Source organism: Sciurus vulgaris (assembly GCF_902686455.1).
Source record: "Sciurus vulgaris genome assembly, chromosome: 4".
NCBI classification, from domain to species: domain Eukaryota; kingdom Metazoa; phylum Chordata; class Mammalia; order Rodentia; family Sciuridae; genus Sciurus; species Sciurus vulgaris.
In genome coordinates this window covers 141013497-141032568 of record NC_136464.1, presented here as the reverse complement: position 1 = coordinate 141032568, position 19072 = coordinate 141013497, and the positions used below count along the sequence as shown (strand labels likewise).

Genomic DNA, 19072 nt, shown 5'->3' with positions numbered 1-19072 from the left:
TCCTAGGCAGATCGGAACCCGTACTGTGCATCCCCAAGATGCGTCTTCACCCAGGACTCCCTCACACCACTGTTCTCGTCTCTCTCACTGTCTCACACAAGTGCAGTCATGTCAAAACTGGAATATTCCCCTAATACTCAGGTATCGGGGAGCAGATGAATGCAGAGAAGATTTACAGAAAGTTTAGCAGTGACTTTTTGGTGTTTTCATTGATTACCACTGAGGTCATATTTAGGCTGTGCCTGAGAAAAGTAATCTGGAGAGTGTGTTCCTCTTGGAAAGCTACTGACCATAAAGAACAAGTTGTTGGCCTAAATCTTATTTCTGAGGCGCAAATGTCCATATCAATAAATCAGCAAACATTCATCAAGAGGCTACTATAAGAATGATCAGCCTTCGTTGTGGGGAAGAATCACCCAGGCAGCCTGTTGAAAAGGCAGCACTTTGGGCCCCACATAGATTCTGTTCCCAAGAACACTGCATCCATGGTGACACTGCAGCCGGCACTTCTGGAACCATGTTTGGAAGACTACTGACTGTCGTATGCTCATTCCAAGACCCATGTTAACTGTTGATGGTAAGAGGATCTCATCCCTCAAAAGGTTCACAGTGAGAAAGGAAGCAGTTGAATGAATGTGGTTTGAACTAAAATAAGAAACAGCGAGAACTGCATATGTTCAAGATGCCTTGTCAAGGGAAAGGACAGTCTACCTCATCCTAAAGGATGATTGTTTGGATCAGAGGTTGTTAAAGGCATTTCAGATACAAGGAAGAATTCATTGAAAGACCCAAACATGACCTGAGGGTTTGGTTGACCAGTAAGACAGATGGACAGACAAAAAAAAAAAAGAAACAAAAACCAACCAACATACAAGACCAGGTTGTATCCCCACCAAATAGGCAGAACACACTGCTTTTTAAAGAAAATCAACTTTACAATCCCAAGGCACCGAGAAGCATCAGCCCAAACCACCATGTTTTCTACCTCTTGGGCTTGCTTCTGTTCATAAATACCTCATTGATCTTTAGCTGTTCACAGGCCACTGTCCCCTCGTGGCTCAGCAGGAGATCCAGATTTCACAGGGCTTCCTTCCTTCTGGCACTGCAGTTCCATGTCCACAGAGCCTTCACCTGGGCTTCACCATGAAGCAAGACTCCTTTGATCTGGGTCATGGTCAGGCCTCCGCTGGTCCCCGCCAGATTCAGACACAGCTGTTCACCTGCAGAGCTGAGATCCCTGGAATGCTGACAGGTCAAGGCTGTTTTGAAGTTTCCCAGGAGACCTATCAACCAGTATGGATATAGGAAAGTCTAATCTCAGAACTTGACACAAAGAAGTGGGAATGAAAACTACAAGTGGCCTGAGGAAGGGGAGTATATTCTGGTAGAATTCCATTTTCCATTCTATGCAGAGAGTAATGTGCCTACCAAATGGAATGGTTCAATCAGAGATAATTCATTTTTTTATAACCAGAGTTGAATATAGGGGCGCTTAACTACCGAGCCATATCCCTAGCCCTTTCTAGTTTTTAAAACAGGGTCTTGCTAAGTTGCTTAAGGCCTTGCTAAATTGCTGAAGCTGGCTTTGAACTTGTGGTCCTCCTGCCTCAGTCTCTTGAGTTGCCAGAATTCACAGGTGTACGCCACCCCACCCAGAAATAATTTTTAACATAGGAGTTCATAGGAGCAAATGATAGAAGTGGAGTAGATTGGCCCTGTGACCGACCGACCACTGTACCTGATTTCTAAACAGTCCCAAGCCAGGTGGGGCGGGAGGGCATTCTGAGTATCTGTGGACTGAAGCATTTGACCCACCGAGTGATCTAGGGCAACGTACTTATCCACTGTGACCTGAGTTCTCACACTGTACAGTTCAGAGGTCTGACTAGATGGTCCTTTTGCTTCAGTCCTCTGTAATCCATGAGGACCATCATGAAAGCTGCTGCACCCTTTAGACAGTGACTTTGTATGCAAGCACAGGATCACATCATCAGCACATATACCTCTGAGCTCTCTTATCTTGTGCCTTTAAAAGAAAAGAGAAGGAAAACCTATCTGAACCCCATAACCTCTTTCAACCAACAGCCTATTTCCCTGCTCCCCATCAAAGCATAACCTCTGCAAAAGCATTGTCTGCACTCACAGTCTCCATTTCCTTTCTGCCCCTCCCTCTCCAGTCTGGCTTGCATCCTCACACCAGGTGACCAGAGAACTTCATATTGCCGATTCCTCAACGACCTCTCTGTCAGCTGCACTTTGCATGGTTGAATTCAGATGTGAATCTTCTGGACATGCTTTCTTTTGTCCGTTATGATGCCACTCTTTCTTGTTGATCACAAGCTTTCACATTTCTTTGCTGAGTTTTCTTCAATTTAAACTTTAAATTTTAGACTTCTTCAGGGTTCAGTCTTGAGCCCCTCTTTGGGTTCCCTGCTATATTTAGAATTAATCCAAACCCCTAACTCTGGCCATAACCCTACATGATATGCCTCACCTACCTCTACTTGTATGCAGTACCATTCTCCAGCACAGCATATTCTTGCCTGCTCATTTCTGCCTCTGGGCCTTTGCGCTACCCGTAGCCTATACCTAACCATCCCCTAGCCTTTCTATGGATGTTTCCTTCCCATTTCACAGTGGTTTGCTTTCTTCATTATGTTTACCACTATCTGGAAATATTTCCTCCATTTTTAATCTCTGTGTTTATCATCTTCTGTGTTATTCCCCTAGAATCAGCGTTCTGTGAGAACAGGTACCCTGTCTTACACAGTGCCATTCCCCTAGCACTTGGGACCTCCTTGCAGCTAAGCAAGTGTTTAAAGGAAGTGAATGAAGCAACAACAACAAAACTTGTACTATTTGGTTAATTGAAAGCTGCTCCCTTGATGTTAATGAGGTTCAAAAATGAGAATAAACTAGATGGTTTTGATGAAATGCTTTTATGTAGCCTATTCAAATGGGCTTTTCCTAATGAGATTTGCCACTAGTTGTACAGAGCTGGTTTGTATATTTTTCTAAAGTAGCTTTTAAGGCTCTGAGATATTTGAAAAAGCCCAGTAGTACTGACAATTTCCCCTGCTTTTCTTTCTCCTTCCCCAAACTAGCTACTTACAATTGTATTTTCCACTGCTGGGAAACTCATTCTTATGTGTGGAGCCCCCTGCCGCTCCCTGGAAATAGCCAGCACCATTGTTGAGTCTATCCCTTTGCAAATCTTCCAGCTCAGTATCAGCTGAATTCTCCATCCTGGTTCCTAGTGTTCCCCTTACCAGCCTCGAGGTCACTCCCAGAGGACCATAAGATGTCTCCAGTTAGAAAGGCTGGGGCATTTTCATTAGCTTTTGAGTAATAGCTATCTTTTCCCGATTCCCAGGGAATAGTCCAGTTCTTTTAAAGGAGCTGAAAAAGGCTTTGTTTGTTCATCTAGGAAGCTCTACCAACATGAATCTGATCCAAAAACAGAAAAAAATTTAAACAGGCATAGAAAATGTTTTTGGGGGGTTGCCATTTAAAAATATTAAAACTATCATCATTATCATTTACGGTCACCATTATTTCATTAGAACATTTTAATCAAAAAAAGGGAAAAAAAAATCACCTCAGAATAAAATGGTAGTTTTTTTATAATTCAAGCCAGTATCTGAAAATTGAGATTTTTAGCTGCAAGGGAGATACGTAATTGTTTCTACCTTCTTCATTCACAATCTTATAAATGCAGCTTTTAAAGGATCAGTCTAGATGCTCTGTTCTTTATCCTCAGCCTGAAGATAGTCTGGGAACTTTTCTTTAAAAGTGGACACTCACCCCAGAGCATCCTGAGCAGCACACAGTTCAGGGGGCCATGTAGCCCTATCCTAGATCAGTCCAAGGGCACCTGCACATATAGGCTGGCTTCGTCTTGCCTAGTGCTCTCTCTGAGTGCATGTTATGGAAGTGACAGTCTTCCCTTTAACCTCTGGTTCCCAAGCATCAAGGTTCACAACAACAGAACAAGAGACTTAATGCATCTTGAAACTGTTTAAAAGAACACTTAAAAATGTCAGAATGAGAAGTTATACTCCATTTACGTATGATGTGCCAAAATGCATTCTACAGTCATGTATAACTAATTAGAACAAATTTTTTAAAATGTCAGTGTAAGCTGGGCAAGATGGCGCTCGCCTGTAATCCTGGCAGCTCGAGAGGCTAAGGCAGGAGGATCGCAGATTCAAAGCCAGCCTCAGCACTTTAATGAGGTCCTGAGCAACCAAGACCCTGATTCAAAATAAAAATAATTTTAGAAAAAGCAGGCGGGGGTGGGGGGACAAGGGGGCACGCTAGGGATGTGGCTCAGTGATTATGCACCCCTAGGTTCAATCCCTGGTACCCCCTCCCCTCAAAAAAGTCAGCATAAACACTTCTTAACAAAAAGCATGATACAATCAGTCCGTGGAGTCGACTCCACTGTTTTGATTTGGGGTATAGGAGCAGGGAGGATGGGAGGGTAATATTTTCTGCTTCAGCACTGACACCAACATCCAACTGTCTATTTGTTAGTACTATACTAACAGTTGTTTTCACGATAGAAAGACCTTCTGATTTATATTCAGACTACAGCCAAAGCATCCATTCCCAGACCCTTTTTTTTTCCCACTAGAAATTATCTTTTTATATATTCGTTTATTTACAGACTGCATTTTGATTCATTGTACACAAATGGGGTACAACTTTTCGTTTCTATGGTTGTGCACGATGTAGATTCATACCATTCATGTAATCATGCATGTACATAGGGTCATGATGTCTGTCTCAGTCCACCATCTTTCATACCCCCACCTCCTCCTCATTTCCCTATACATAATCTAAAGTTCCTAAATTCCTCCTGGATCTTGTAAATTATGGCAGAGAAAGAGAGAGCAAACTGCCTTCCTTTCAACAACAGCAACAGCCAGGGGAAAACAGCAGTTTTTACAGTGAGACTGTGTACTTCTTCCGGTGGCAGTTAGGAGGATATAGATTATGTACTTTTCATAACCAGAACTGTAATTATCAGAAAAACTCGAGGCAGGGGGATTTTGGACACAGCCATATTAGCCATTTTCACACTGCAAAGTCTACTGAGAGAAAGAAAAGAGATAATTTTATCCTTCCAATAACTATAATTTTATATTGGTAAATCAAGCATAAAATTGGTAGTTGAACTGCTTCCAGGAGTCTTTGTTTAGAAATACCTTTCTTCATCTAAATATTATCTCAGAGTCTAGCTTTGCTAACTACTGTCATTCCAGGGAACGGAGTATTTTGTTTGCCATGTCACTCTGTACATTTTCCAGAACGTGCGGTTATTGAATGCTTGTTGAGTACTGTTAGAAATGGCAAGACCATAACTCAGCCTGACAAAAGTCATCGAGGTTAGATGACATTATTTAATGGAGATACTCACTTGCCTCCACATAATTTCCAATGTTTGTCTTTTTTTAATTCAGGCATCATATCAACATTTCTCCACGTCCATCCTTTTGGAGCCAATATAGAATATCTTTGGTCATACATGCAGCAGCTGGACTCCAAGGTAAATGATTTTTCTCAATTGAACTTTCATTGCTGAAATTTTGCGTGTTGATTGCTGGCTGCAGGTGGAGTCTGCGTGAGCTGCATTCAAATAGAAGAGCCCACAGAAGATCCTCAGCGCTTTTCCTTTCAGGTTCTGGCAGATAGTTGTCTTCTTCTCACTTGTTTATGGCTTTGTAGAAAGAAAAACAAAAACGGTTATCTAACATGACAGTGACTTTCAGCAAATGCCAATTTTTTTTGAAAAGCTAATGAGAGATTTAAAATGACAGGTTGGCCTAAAAGTTGCCAAAACAGGGGAGAAAGCAAGTTAGGGTACCTAAGGGGGCAGCATCCCCAGGCCATATTCTCTGGGGACCCCATGCTGGGGACTTCACACAGTATAGGAAAAATCACCTCAACTAATTAAGCTCTGATATGACTCCCAACCATATTAATGACTGGTTTTGAGAATTATTTCTAAGTGGAAAAAATTATTGCAAAGTTATCCTCAGCTGTGACTCTCCAGGGTCACATCCAGAGTTAGACATCACCCCCATTTCTCTGACAGGCAGCTTTTCTCGCATGCAAATTAGCTGTATTCGTAGTTCACTGCAGTGTTTGTGTGCCAAAAGAGAAGGGGCAGAAAGAGCTTGATTCATGTATTGAATTCAAGTGAACCCTGAGAGGGGCCACTATTGAAATGAAGTGGGATCCTTAACCAGGGCCACCTGGGGAGTCCAGGATGGGAATGCAGAGTAGCACACCAGAGCCACCAGCAAAGCCTCTGAAACTTTCTGCTGGAAGGAAAGTGGAAATAATTAGGCAGAGCAAAATTCATGGAACTTGTGTGACAAGATCCGTAGACTGCAGTTCTCTGGCCCTGCATGGGCACATGAAAATCATTTTAAATGTTCAAGAATTAGCATGAGGGAAATTGCTACCTGTGTTCTTATTCAACTCAAATAACTGTAATAATGCATGATCAGAACTGCTTGACCTTTAAAAGGACCCGATACTTCCCCTTTGAGAAAGATCATCTGGAACTGCAAGTATTTTTCAGTCATCGAGGTTCATGACTTTTTATGATGAATCAAAACAGGGTGAAAAAGGGGAGTATAAAATACTTTTTAAAAAGTTTTATTAACACATAGTAATTATACATATCAATGGGGTTTGTTGTGATATTTCCACACATGGATGCAGCATGGATTGACCATATACAACCACGCTCCCCCCCTGCCAAACCTAGTAAATCACTGATCTACTTTTATGCTGACATTTGTAGCTTCCATATGTGAGAGAGAACGTGCAGTAGTTGTCTATCTATGTTTGGTTTATTTCACTTAACATGTTATCTTCCAGTTCCATCTAATTAGCTGCAAATGACAGATTTTATCCTTCTTTATGGTTGAATAATACTCCACTGTGTGTGTGTGTGTGTGTGTGTGTGTGTGTGTGTGTGTGTGTGTGTATTTAATCCATTTGTCAATTGACAGGCACCTAGGTTGATTCCATATGTTGCATATTTTGAATAGGGCCACAGTAAACATGGGTATGCAGATATCTCTTTTGTATACTGACATCATTTCCTTTGGATATATATCCAAGAGAAGAATAATTGAATCATATGGTAGTTCTATTTTTAGTTTTCCATAATGGCTGTACTAATTCATAGTTCTACCAACAGTGTATAAAAGCTCCTTTTTTCCACATACTCACCGGTGTTTTGTTTTGTTTTTTTTGCTTCATTTTGTTTTTCTGAATAATAGTTGATCTACCTGGGGTAAGGCATAGTTTTGATTTGCATTCTCTGATAGAGATGTTGAACAATTTTTCATATGTTTATATATATTTTGTACTTCTTGAAGAAGTGTCTGTTCAGATTGCTTGCTTTTTTTTTTTTTTTAAATCAGGTTACCATTCTTTTGATAAGTTTTTTGAGTTCTTAATATATTCTGAATATTAATCCTCAGTGTAGCTAATAAACATTTTCTCCCATTCTGTAGGTTCTCGTCACTCTGTTGATTTTTTTGCTGTGCAGAACATTTTAATTTGATGTGATCCCATTTGTCAGTTTCTGGTTTTGCTTCCTGCACTTTTGGAGTTCTATACAGAAAATAATTTCTTCTATCAGTGTTTTTACTATGTTTTCTTATAGTCATTTCAGAATTTCAGGTCTTACATGTAGGTCTAGTTTGTTTCGAGTTGATTTTTTTACAGGGTAAGAGTTAAGGGCCAAGTTTCAGTCTGTTGCACATGGATATCTGGTTTTCCCAGTACCATTTGTTAAAGAGGCTGTACTTTCTCCAACATATGTTTTTGGCTCCTTTGTTGAGAAGCAGTTGGCTGTGGATGTATGGATTTATTTCTGGGATCTCCATGCTGTTCCATTTGGTGTCTGTCTGTTTTTATGCCAATACCATGCTGTTTTTGTTACTGTGGGTCTAGAGTATGTCTTGAAATTGGGTATTGTGATACCTCTAGCTTTGTTCTTTTTGCTCAATATTGCTTTGGCTGTGCAGGACCTTTGTGCTTTCATATGAATTTTAATATTTTTTTCTAGTTCTGTGAAGAATGACATTGGTATTTTGATGTGGATTGTCTTGAATCTATAAGTTGCTTTGGGTAATGTGGACATTTTAACAATGCTAAATCTTCTAACTCATGAACACAGGAGGTCTTGCCATCTTTTTTTGTTTTCTTCTGCATTATCAGTGTTTTATGATTTTCATTGTAAGGTCTTTCAACTCCTTGGTTAAGTTTGTTCCTAGGTATTTTTTTATTTTATCTTAATTTTTGAGGCTATTGTGAATGGGATTGCTTTCATGATTTCCATCTCAGCAAATTTGATATTGGTATATAGAAAAGCTACTGATTTTTGTGTGTTGATTTTGTACCTTGTTACTTCATTGAATTCATTTATCACTTAATAGTCTTTTAGTGAAGACTTTAGGTTTTTCTATGTGCAGGTTCATATCATCTGCAAACAAGAATAATTTGACCTTTCTCTTGCCTAATTGTTCTTGCTAAAATTTCCAGTACTATATTGAATAAGAGTGATTAGAGTGGACACCCTTATCTGGAACCTGATTTCAGAGGCAATGCTTCTAGTTTTTTCCCATTACGATGTTGGCTGTAACTTTGTCACAAATAGCCTTTATTATACTCAAGAAAGATCATCCTGAACCTAATTTGTTCAGGGCATTTAATATGAAGAGGTGTTGAATTTTATCAAGTGCTTTTACTGATCTACTGAGATGCTTTATGTGATTTTTCCCATCATTTTATTAATGCGATGGATTATGTTTATTGATCTGCATGTGTCAAACCATCCTTGCATCCCTGGAATGAAAGCAGCTCGATCCTGGTATGGGATCTTTTTAATGTATTGTTGATTTCAGTTTGCTAATATTTTATTGAGGATATTTGCCTCTATGTTTAGGGATATAGTTTATTGTTGTTATTGTTGTGTTATTGTCAGATTTTGGTAACAGGTTACTGCTGGTCTCATAGAAGGAGTTTGGAAGGGTCCTCTCCTCTTCAATTTTGTGGGCTAGTTTAGAAGAATTGGGGTTAGTTCTTTTAAAAGTTTGGTAAAATTCACCAGTGAATCCCTTCAGTCACCTTTTCTTTTGGGGAGACTTTTTATTACTTATTTAATCACATTACTTATTTAGTAATCTTATTACTCTATTCAAGTTTTTTATGTCCCCTTGGTTCAATTTTAGTTAAATCATAGGTGTCCGTTGTCTCCCTAATTTCATTTAACGTTTATCTATTTTCTCTTGGATCATGAACTTTTTTATAATCACCCTTTTGAATTTTTTTATGAGGCATGTCATCTACTTCAGTTTCTTTGGAATCCGTTGCTGGAGAGGTATGAACTTTTGGAGGTATTGTTATTACTTGTCTTTTCACATTTCTCATGTTCCTACATTGGGATTTGTGCATCCGGTAGATGAGGTATCATCACCACTTTTATGGGTGGCCTTCTTGGTAAGCAGCTTTCTCCTGAGGACGTGTCTCAGGTGTCTGTTTGCTATGCAGTGTTGGCTCTGATTCTAGCTGGGCACTCTAGTATAGTCTTCCTGTAGCTTCTTAGTGAATCTGGCCACAGCGCACACTGAGGTGGATTGGAGGCTACCCACGACACTCTGGTAGTTCAGGCAGGTGTGGTGCAGGTAGTAGTGAGTGTGGCTTATCACTGCATGCTCTACCTACAAGGGGAGTGGTGGCCTCTCTGTGATGGGGGTTTCCTCAGGTGCTATTGCTGTTAGATCTGTTTCTAGCGAGGGCCTCTGACTGTCACAAGGAGTGATGAGGGGCCTGAAGCATCTGTCCTCTGACCAGTGGAATGGGCCTAGACACTGTGAGGGGACAGGAGGTGGCAGGAACTGCAGCATACCCTCCGTGGTCCTCACACCCAGTCCTGACAGCAGTGTGAGGTCCAACAAGATGCAGCTGTGGCCTGCAGTGGGAACTGTGCACAATGAGTGGCAGCAGGGACTGTGGTGTTCCTTTCTGTTGCTACTGCAGGAGAGCCCACCCAGGAGGGGGACCTCAGCACCCCTCGCTGTATGTACCTGCAGACAGAGCACAACTGGACTTATCCTCCTCCTCACTCCTTCCACTGTAGCGCAGGAATAAGCAGGAGCCAGGACTTGGCCAAAGCCTCACGAAGTTCCTCTCCTGACCTCCACTGACTGTGGACTGTGACAAGCAAGCCACCCATGTTTACGAGGCCCCCTCAGTATGCCCTGTACGTGGGGCAACAGCGGAACCTTGGTGTTCCCTAATGCCCTCCCCCTGTTAGTAATGTGCCTGAGCATGGCACAAGGGGAGTGGTGGCAGGAATCCCAGGGCACCTGCCTTGTCCTCGCAGTGCCACAAATCCACCTGGGACTGGCCATCCCTTGACAGGAGATCAGAAGGCGAACTCCCTGATCTGCCAGTCCTGGAGAGCACATACTTGGCTCCCCTCCACGTGGCAACACCTGACCCCTGCAGGGCAAGCACCCAGCATGTCTGAGTTAGAATCACTCTGCTGGGCCAAGTGGGGTCTACAAAGCAGGTATCGCAGAGCCGGTGCAGTGGAATGTCTGTGGGGTCCCAGAGATGGGAATATGTGGGGGTTCTGACCCCTAGAGCTATCCAAAATCAGAAACAGGTCCCTTATCAATGAGAGCTAGGTAATGATGTCATAAAATTCTTGAAGTCTGGAGTCATATTACTGTTTTCTCTGTGGGTTCCCTTCAAATAGATAGGGAAGTACAGAAAATGCTCATGTTTAAATCAGATGAAATGAACAGGAATGTGCTATACAATGATCCTTTGTTGCTTTACAGCTTGGGAGGAAGGGTCTGTTGTTGCTTTGTTTTCCGTCACCAGTCTCATCCTTCCTAATACTGGGTTGCCCTTTGCCTGGAGGATTAAATAGAACATGTTTTGCACCAATACATGCTGACATGGAATAAGCCCTCAAGAAATGATTCTTGCCCTGGCATAGTTGACGTGTCTTTCCTCCCTTTTCTGAGATCTCTTAGTGGGAAGACTTGCGGAGAAGCAGTTGCCTGGGTACAAACTGAGATGGCTACAGAATCCAGTGGTTATTTAAGAACAAGGACTGTGGACTTTCTTCCCACAGCAAGCTGATGATCTGCACATCCATGAAGTGGGTGTGTTTGTGTGTGCACGCACACACACACATACATGTGCAAAATCACCTGGGGAGGGATTGGAGAATAACAGATCTGTGTATTTTGGTAAGGTGGAAGCTCTTATTCCATTCGTGCCACCACACAGAGCTCAGATGATTTTTGTTGTTGTTGTTGTTTCTAAGAGAAGAGAATTCACACACATGGTCCCTGACCATTAGATGAACCCTTCCGGAAAGGGTTCAGTAAAGGGAATTCCATCTCAGGGCAGACTGGTACTTCTTTTTTAGAAGATGATGAAGTATTTCCCTCACAAAGGAAACGTATAATGTCTCTCCGCTTTTACCCTCCACACCCTCAGTCTCCTTACTGAAACGCCTAATAATACTGTCAGGTTTTTTCCTTGTGGCCTGAGGTTAAAAAAAAAACAAAAAACTTTTTTTTAAAAAAAACTGTCTCTAAAACTGCTGGGTGCCAGGGATTGGATCACGTATTCTTTCTATCCCAGTGAGGCTGAGAGGATTTTTAGACTTTTTAATCCAGAGAGCAAATTATTACTGTAGACTGGAATTTCATATCCTTGGGGCATTTAAGCAGAAAGCAAAATAATGAGAGGTTTGCCCTCCAAGTATTCACCAGGGCCCGGTATCCGCATCAACTGCCAAAAGGCTCATAATCCTGGAGCTGCTGCTGGCAGCCTGTTGATGCTGAGGTTCTCGGTGTGGCAGCCTGGTCCACCTGCCTCTGGTTAATCAGAATGAACTGCGTGTCACGGTCCCCCCAGAGTTTGGTTAATGTTGTATTAAGGCAGTGGGCTCTGTCAGACACCACAACACAGGGCATTCGCTGATTAACAAAATAGCTTTGTAAAAATTCCACAAAGAACAATACAGTTTCCTTGAGACCTGACAGCATCACAATTGCCACAATTTTTCTAAGATAACATTTAGATTCTGCCCATCTAGTAGGGATGAGAACAGGAAAGCAGGCTCAGCCCAGAACTGTCATGTAGTTATTTTTATTACAATTTCCCCAAAGGCCACATATGGGGATAGGAATGATTAAGAATGGAAGGAGAGGCAGGGATTCATTTAAATTATGCTGGGCATGTAAATTGCACATAGCTCCCTAAAACCACGTAGCCCAGTAATGGGCCATTTTCCAGTTAAATATTATTCCTGCCTCTGATAATGGTATTTGCATCTTTTCCCCTTCTTGGTCCTTTCTAAACTACCCACTCTCATTCACCCAACTCTGTCATATCACAGTCATGTGACAAAGTCAGAAAGATTCATGCAGAGAGACAGGACAGGGCCAGGGGCAATGGCTTCCTGAACCTTTGCTGAGTCAAAACTTGTGCATGGGCACAAGCAGGTAGCTCCTCAGAACAGAAAACACTATTTTGACCAGTTTCCAGTTGCGGCATAGAACTTCCCGGCAAGCCCACCCCTTACTGCATTGGAGCAGAGCATTGGCAGTTGAACACTTACTGTCTTAAGGTCAAGGCAGGGGATTCCTGTTCTTCCTCAACTTGGGTATGCTTTTAGGGGGTTATGAGTTAGTTCTCTAAGTGTGTCTTGCTGGCTCTCAACATACCTACAGCCTCTTCCCAAGGACCATAGAGTGGAAAATTTGGTTCTGAAAACCAGACTCTGTAAAATATGGCCACAGATGCTGGAGGATATAGGAAGACCTTCCTAGGGGTTGGCACCACTGTTTGGAGAGCAGATTAGGTGCTCACGGGCATGTGTGCATCTCCCAGCATAGGAGAAACCATTTGCATTTCTGTACTGAAGTGTACCTCTAGAAACACAGATTTTACACAATGCTCCACTTCCCGGGATCCTCAAATCCTGCCTTAATTATCCAGCATTCTTTCTTGGACAGTCACCAGATGGTGATGTCAGCATTTGTAAAATTGTTGTCAGTGGAGTTTGTAAAAATCGCTCCCCCAAATAATCTTAAATATTATGTATACTCCACTGAGCCATAGCTCCAGTCCTTTTTTTTTTTTTTTTTCTCCCCTCCTGGTGATCTGAACATTTTTATTGTTTCAAAAAATGTATTTTGCAAAAGTCTTTGAAACATAAGGGGTCAGGACTTTTTTTTTCACCTCCACATATTTTTATTGGTGCATTATAGTTGTACATAATGAGATTTGTCGCTATATATTCATACATGCACACGATATAATTTGGCCAATATCACTACCCTCTCTCTGCACTTCCCACCACCTGATCCCTTTCCTCTACTGATCTCCCTTTGATTTTCATTATATCCCCAAACCTCCTCCCCTGCCATCTTTCATTTCCTAACTTCTACATAGAGAAAATGTATGACCCTACCTCTTCTGAGTTTGTCTTATTTCACTTAACCTAATGGTTTCAAATTCCATCTGAAAATGATGTAATTTCATTCTTTATGGCTGAATGAAACTCCATTGTGCATATATACTACATTTTCCTTATCCATTCAGCCAATGATGGACACCTAGGCTGGTTCCATAATTTGGCTACTGTGAATTGTGCTGCTATAAATATGGGTAGACATTTATCACTATAGTATGACTTTAATTCTTTAGGATAAATAATGAGTGTTATAGCTGTGTTCTATGGTGGTTCCCTGCCTAGGCCTTTGAGGAACCTCCATACTGATTTCCATAATGGTTGTACTAACTTACAATCCCACCTGTAAAATTTTCCTGTTTCTCCACATCCTCTCCAGCATTTATTATTTGTATTCTTGATGACTGTCATTCTGGGAGATGGAATCCCATTGTAATTATGATTTGCATTTCCCCAATTGCTAATGATGCTGGAAATTTTTTCACATATTTGTTGGCCATTCATAATTCTTCTTTTGAGAGGTGTCTGTTTATGTGCTTTTTAAATTGGGTTATTTGGGGGGTTTGGTGCTTTTTGAGCTATTTATATATTCCAGATATTAATCCTCTGTCAGAAGAATAGCTAGCAAAGAGTTTCTCCCATTCTTAATTTTTTCCTTTGCTGTTCAGAAGCTTTTTAATTTGATGCCATCCCATTTATTAACTATTTCCTGAGCTTTAGGGATCCTACTGAGAAAGTTGTAGCCTGTGCCTAAATGCTGGAGTGTTGAACGTACATTTCTTCTAGGAGTTGCATAGTTTCTGGTTCACTCCCTAGGGCTTTGATCCATTTCAAGTTGATTTTTGTGCAGGGTGAGAGATTAGGGCCTAGTCTCATTCTTTTCTATATGCATAACCAGTTTTCCTAGCACCATCTGTTGAAAAGGTTGTCTTTTTTTCAATATATGTTTTTTGGCACCTTTGACAAGGATCAGATGACTGTGGATGTGTGGGTTTGTCTCTCTGTCTTCTATCTGTACCATTGGTCTATGTGTCTATTTCTATGCCGGTACCATGCAGTTTTTGTTACTATAGTTCTGTAGTATAATTTGAGGTCAGGAGCTGCGATGCCTCCAGCATTGCTTTTTTGGCTTAGAATTGCTTTGCTTAGGTCTTTTACTCTTCCAAATGAATTTCAGGACTGTTTTTTTTCTAGTTCTGTGAAGAATGTCATTGGTATTTTGATGGGGATTGCATTGAAACTGTATATTACTTTTGGTAGTATGGCCATTTTAACATAAATTCTGTCTATCCATGAACATGGGAGATCTTTCCATCTTCTGAGATCTTCTTTAATGTTCTATAGTTTTTGTTTTGGTACCAAGGAGTAAACCCAGGGGCACTTAACCACTGAGCAACATCCCCAGTCCTTTTCATTTTGAGACAGGGTTTCCCTAAGTTGCTTAGGGCCTTGCATAGTTGCTGAGGCTATTGGTTTCATTGTAGAGGTCTTTTACCTTCCTGGTTAGATTTATTCTGAAGTTTGGTGGTTTTTTGTTTGTTTGTTTTGGTTTTTTTGCTTTTTTGTTTTTCTTACATACACTACAGTCCACTAGTAAAGCATATCACTAAAACCATCAGTGTTTTTATCTCTTTACTAAAATAAGTTAGCTGAAGAACTGGGGTAAGTGCTGCTAGAGGTAAATAATAATAGGTCTATCTGATGGCTAATGAGGTCAAACATTGGTCACTTTTTTATTTGCCTTTCACATATCTTTTTTAAAATTCTTTTTAGATATACAGTACAATAGAATGTACATATTATACATACATGAAGTATAACTTATTTTAACTACGATCACATTCTTGTGATTATACATGATATGGAGTTTCCCTGGTTGCATATACATGTATAAACATAGGAAAGTTATGTCCAGTTCATTCTGTATTTTCCCATCCCTTCTCCCTTCCCTTCAACTCCTTTTGTCTAATCCAGTGAACTTCTATTCTCCCTGCCCCCCCACAACCTCCACCCTTATTTTGTGTTAGCATCCACATATAAGAAAGAACATTAAGCCTTTGGTTTTTTGGGAATGGTTTATTTCACACAGCATGATAGCCTCAAGTTTCAGCCATTTACTGGTAAATGCCATAATTTCATTCTTCTTTATCACCAAGTAATATTCCATTGTGTATATATACACCACATTTCCTTTATCCATTCATCTGTTGAAGGGCACCTAGGCTGGTTCCATAGCTTAGCTATTGTGAATAGAACTGCTATCAACATTGATGTGACTGTGTCACTATAGTGTGCTAATTTTAAGTCCTTTGGGTATAAAACAAGTGTGATAACTGGGTCAAATGGTTCTTCCATTCCAAGTTTTCTGAGGAATCTCCATACTGCTTTCCAGAGTGGTTGCACCAATTAGCAGTCCCACAAAGCATTGTATGAGTGTACCTTTTCCCCACATCCTTGCCAACATTTATTGTTACTTGTATGCTTGATAATTGTCATTCTGACTGGAGTGAGATAGAATCTCAGTGTAGTTTGTTTTTTTAGGCTATTTTGAATGAAATTGTTTTCCTGATTTCATAAACTATTACTTTGCCATTCTTGTTTATTAATTCTACCAGTTTTGGGTGGAGCTTCTTGCAAGCACTAAGAATTTGACTTTTCCTGTTTTTACCCCATTTGTCTAATTGCTTTGACTAGAATTTCTAGCTCTATATTAATAGGAATGGTGAGAGTGGGCATCCTTGTCTTGTTCCAGATTTTAAAGGAAATGGTTTAGTTTTTCCCAATTTACTATGAGGTGGGTTTTGGGTTTTCACATATAGCCTTTATGAAATTGAGTTAGAATTCTGTTTTTAGTCTTTTCAGTGGTTTTATCATGAATGGGTGCTAAATCTTCTTGAAGACCTTCTCTGCCATCTATTGAGATGAGTGATTTTTGTCCCGAATTCTATTTATGTGGTGAATTACACCAATTTATTAGGATATGTTAAACCAGTCTCGCATCTCTGGGATAAAACCAACTTGGTCAGTATGATCCTAATAAAAAATGGGCAAATCGTGCCAAACATATTAAAAATTTTTGCATCTATGTTCATCAGTGGTATTGGTCTGTGGTTTTCTTTCCTTAATGTGTCCTTATCTGGTTTGGGTATGAATGTGATACAGGCTTCATAGAATGAATTTGGAAGTGTTCCATCCCTTTCTATTTCATGGAATAATTTGAGGAATATTCGGATTAGTTCTTCTTTAAAGGTTTGGTAGAACTCATCTGAGAATCTATTTGGTCCTGGACTTTTGTTTGAAGACTTTCTATAACTGTTTCTATCTCACTACAAGTTATTCGTCTACTTAGATTTTCTATGTCTTCTTCATTAATTCAATTTGAGCAAATTGTATATATCTAGAAAAGCATCCATTTCTTCTAGGTTTTCCAGTTTATCAGAATGTAAGTTTTCAAAATAGTCCTTAATGATCCCCTGGATTTCTGTGATATCTTTGATGATTTCTCCTATTTCATTTCTGATTTTATTAATATGGCTCTTCTCTTTTTTGGTTAGTTTGGCTAAGGGCTTATCAATCTTATTTTTCAAAGGATCAACTTTTTATTTCACTGATGCTTTGTCTTTTTATTCTCAATTTCATTGATTTCAGATCTGGTTTTGTTTCCTTCCTTCTACTGGCTTTGGGGTTAGTTTGTTCTTTTTCTAAGGCCTTGAGGTGGAGCATAAGCCTATTTATTTGGGATCTAATTTTTTTGTAGACCTTCAGTGCTATAAATTTGCCTCTTAGAACTGATTCAGTAGTGTCTTAGAGATTTTGATGTGTTGTGTCTTTGTTCTCATTTGATTATAAGAATTTCTCATTTGATTTCTGTTCTTTGTTCTTTATTCCATTCTTCATTTAAGAGTATTTTTAAATTTTTAAATTTAGTTATACATGATAGAATGCATTTTGACTTATCTATATGAAGTACAACTTCCCATTTTTGTGATTGTACATGATGTGGAGTTATACTGGTGCTATATGCATATGGAATGTTATGTCTGATTCCCATCTGTTCAACCCCGTGAACCTCTACTGCCCACCCCCTGCCTCCACCTATTGTGAGTGAGCATCCGCACATCAGAGAAAACATTTGGCCTTTGGTTTTTTGGGATGATATTCTTCAGTTCCATTTACCAGCAAATGCCATAATTTCATTTTTCTTAATAGCTGAGTAATATTCTGTTGTGTACATGTACCACATTTTCTTTATCCATTCATTTGTTGAAGGACACCTAGGTTGGTTCCATAGCTTACCTATTGTGAATTGAGCTGCTATAAACATTGATGTGGCCAAGTCACTATAGTATGCTGATTTTAAGTTCTTTAGGTGGAGTGGGAAAACTGGGTCAAATGGTGGCTCCATGAAGAGTGCCTTTTAATCTCCATACAGTTTATGTGGTTTCTGTTTTTCTTGTTGTTTCTTTCTACCTATGTTTCATTATGATCTTATAGGATACACAGGATTATATCTGTTTTTTTAATATTTGCTAAGATTTGCTTCATGGTCTAAAATATGATTTTGGAAAAATTTACATGCACAGCTGAAAAGAAAGTAAATTCAACTGTTTGGGGGTGGAATAGTCTGTAGATGTGTGTAGGGTCCATTTGATTTATGGTGTTGTTTATATTGGAGATACTTGATTTTTCATTTTGCCTCATTATTTTTGATAGAGTGTATTGAAGTCCTCGGTGTTATTATGTTGGGGTCTTTGTGGTATTTAATGTCATGGAGTATTTTTTTCCATGTAATTGGGTGCACTGACATTTGGGGCATAAATGTTTACTACAATTATATCTTCTTGTTGGATTTTTTCCTAGGATATAATGACCTTCTTTGTCTCTTCTAATTTTTTTCTGAAACCTACTTTGTCAGATATGGCAATAGCTATTCTTGCTTGTTTTCTTGGACCACATGCCCGGAATATATTTTGCCATCCTTTTACTTTCAGCCTTTGGGTCTCTTTGACTATAAGATTGGTCTCTTATAAATAGCATGTAGTTTGATTGTTATTTGATTCATTCTGGTATCTGTCTTTTAATTGGAGAATTGAGATAATTAACATTCAGCATTAGGATATACATGTGATTGTAGTTTTCTGTCATTTTGGTTTCTGTCTGTATTTTATCACTTCTTAATTCTCATTTAGTGGATTCTTCTTCTATTGAACTTCCCCTGTGGTTTTGTGTGTGAATTGTTTTTAGTTCCTCTGTGTAAAGTTTTTCTTTGAATATTCTTTGTAGTGCTAGTTTGATGCTCATGAATTCTTTTAGTTTATTCTTGTTGTGGAATATTTTTATTTCCCCTTATAATGTAAAATCAATTTTTGCTAGGTATAATAACCTTGGCTGGCAGTTGTTTTCTTTTAGGATTTGGAATTTCTCATTCCAGGCCCTCCTTGATTTTAGCATTGGGGCAGAGAAATCAGAAGTGAGCCTTGCTTGCCTCTAAACGTGACCTACTGTCCCTCTCTTGTGGCATTTAATATGCTTTGTTTTCTA

The 19072-nt window shown here is 39.8% G+C and overlaps 1 protein-coding gene across 21 annotated transcripts in view; it reads left to right on the top strand.

The window, feature by feature from the left end:
* The window catches only part of ENOX1 (ecto-NOX disulfide-thiol exchanger 1), a 531147-nt gene that overhangs the window by 493438 nt on the left and 18637 nt on the right, over positions 1-19072 (top strand). For all 21 annotated transcript variants that reach the window (XM_079136948.1, XM_079136943.1, XM_079136940.1 and 18 more), the window contains one exon: positions 5466-5551. In XM_079136948.1, the coding sequence (XP_078993074.1) occupies positions 5466-5551 (86 nt within the window). The remainder of the gene's footprint in view (positions 1-5465; positions 5552-19072) is intronic.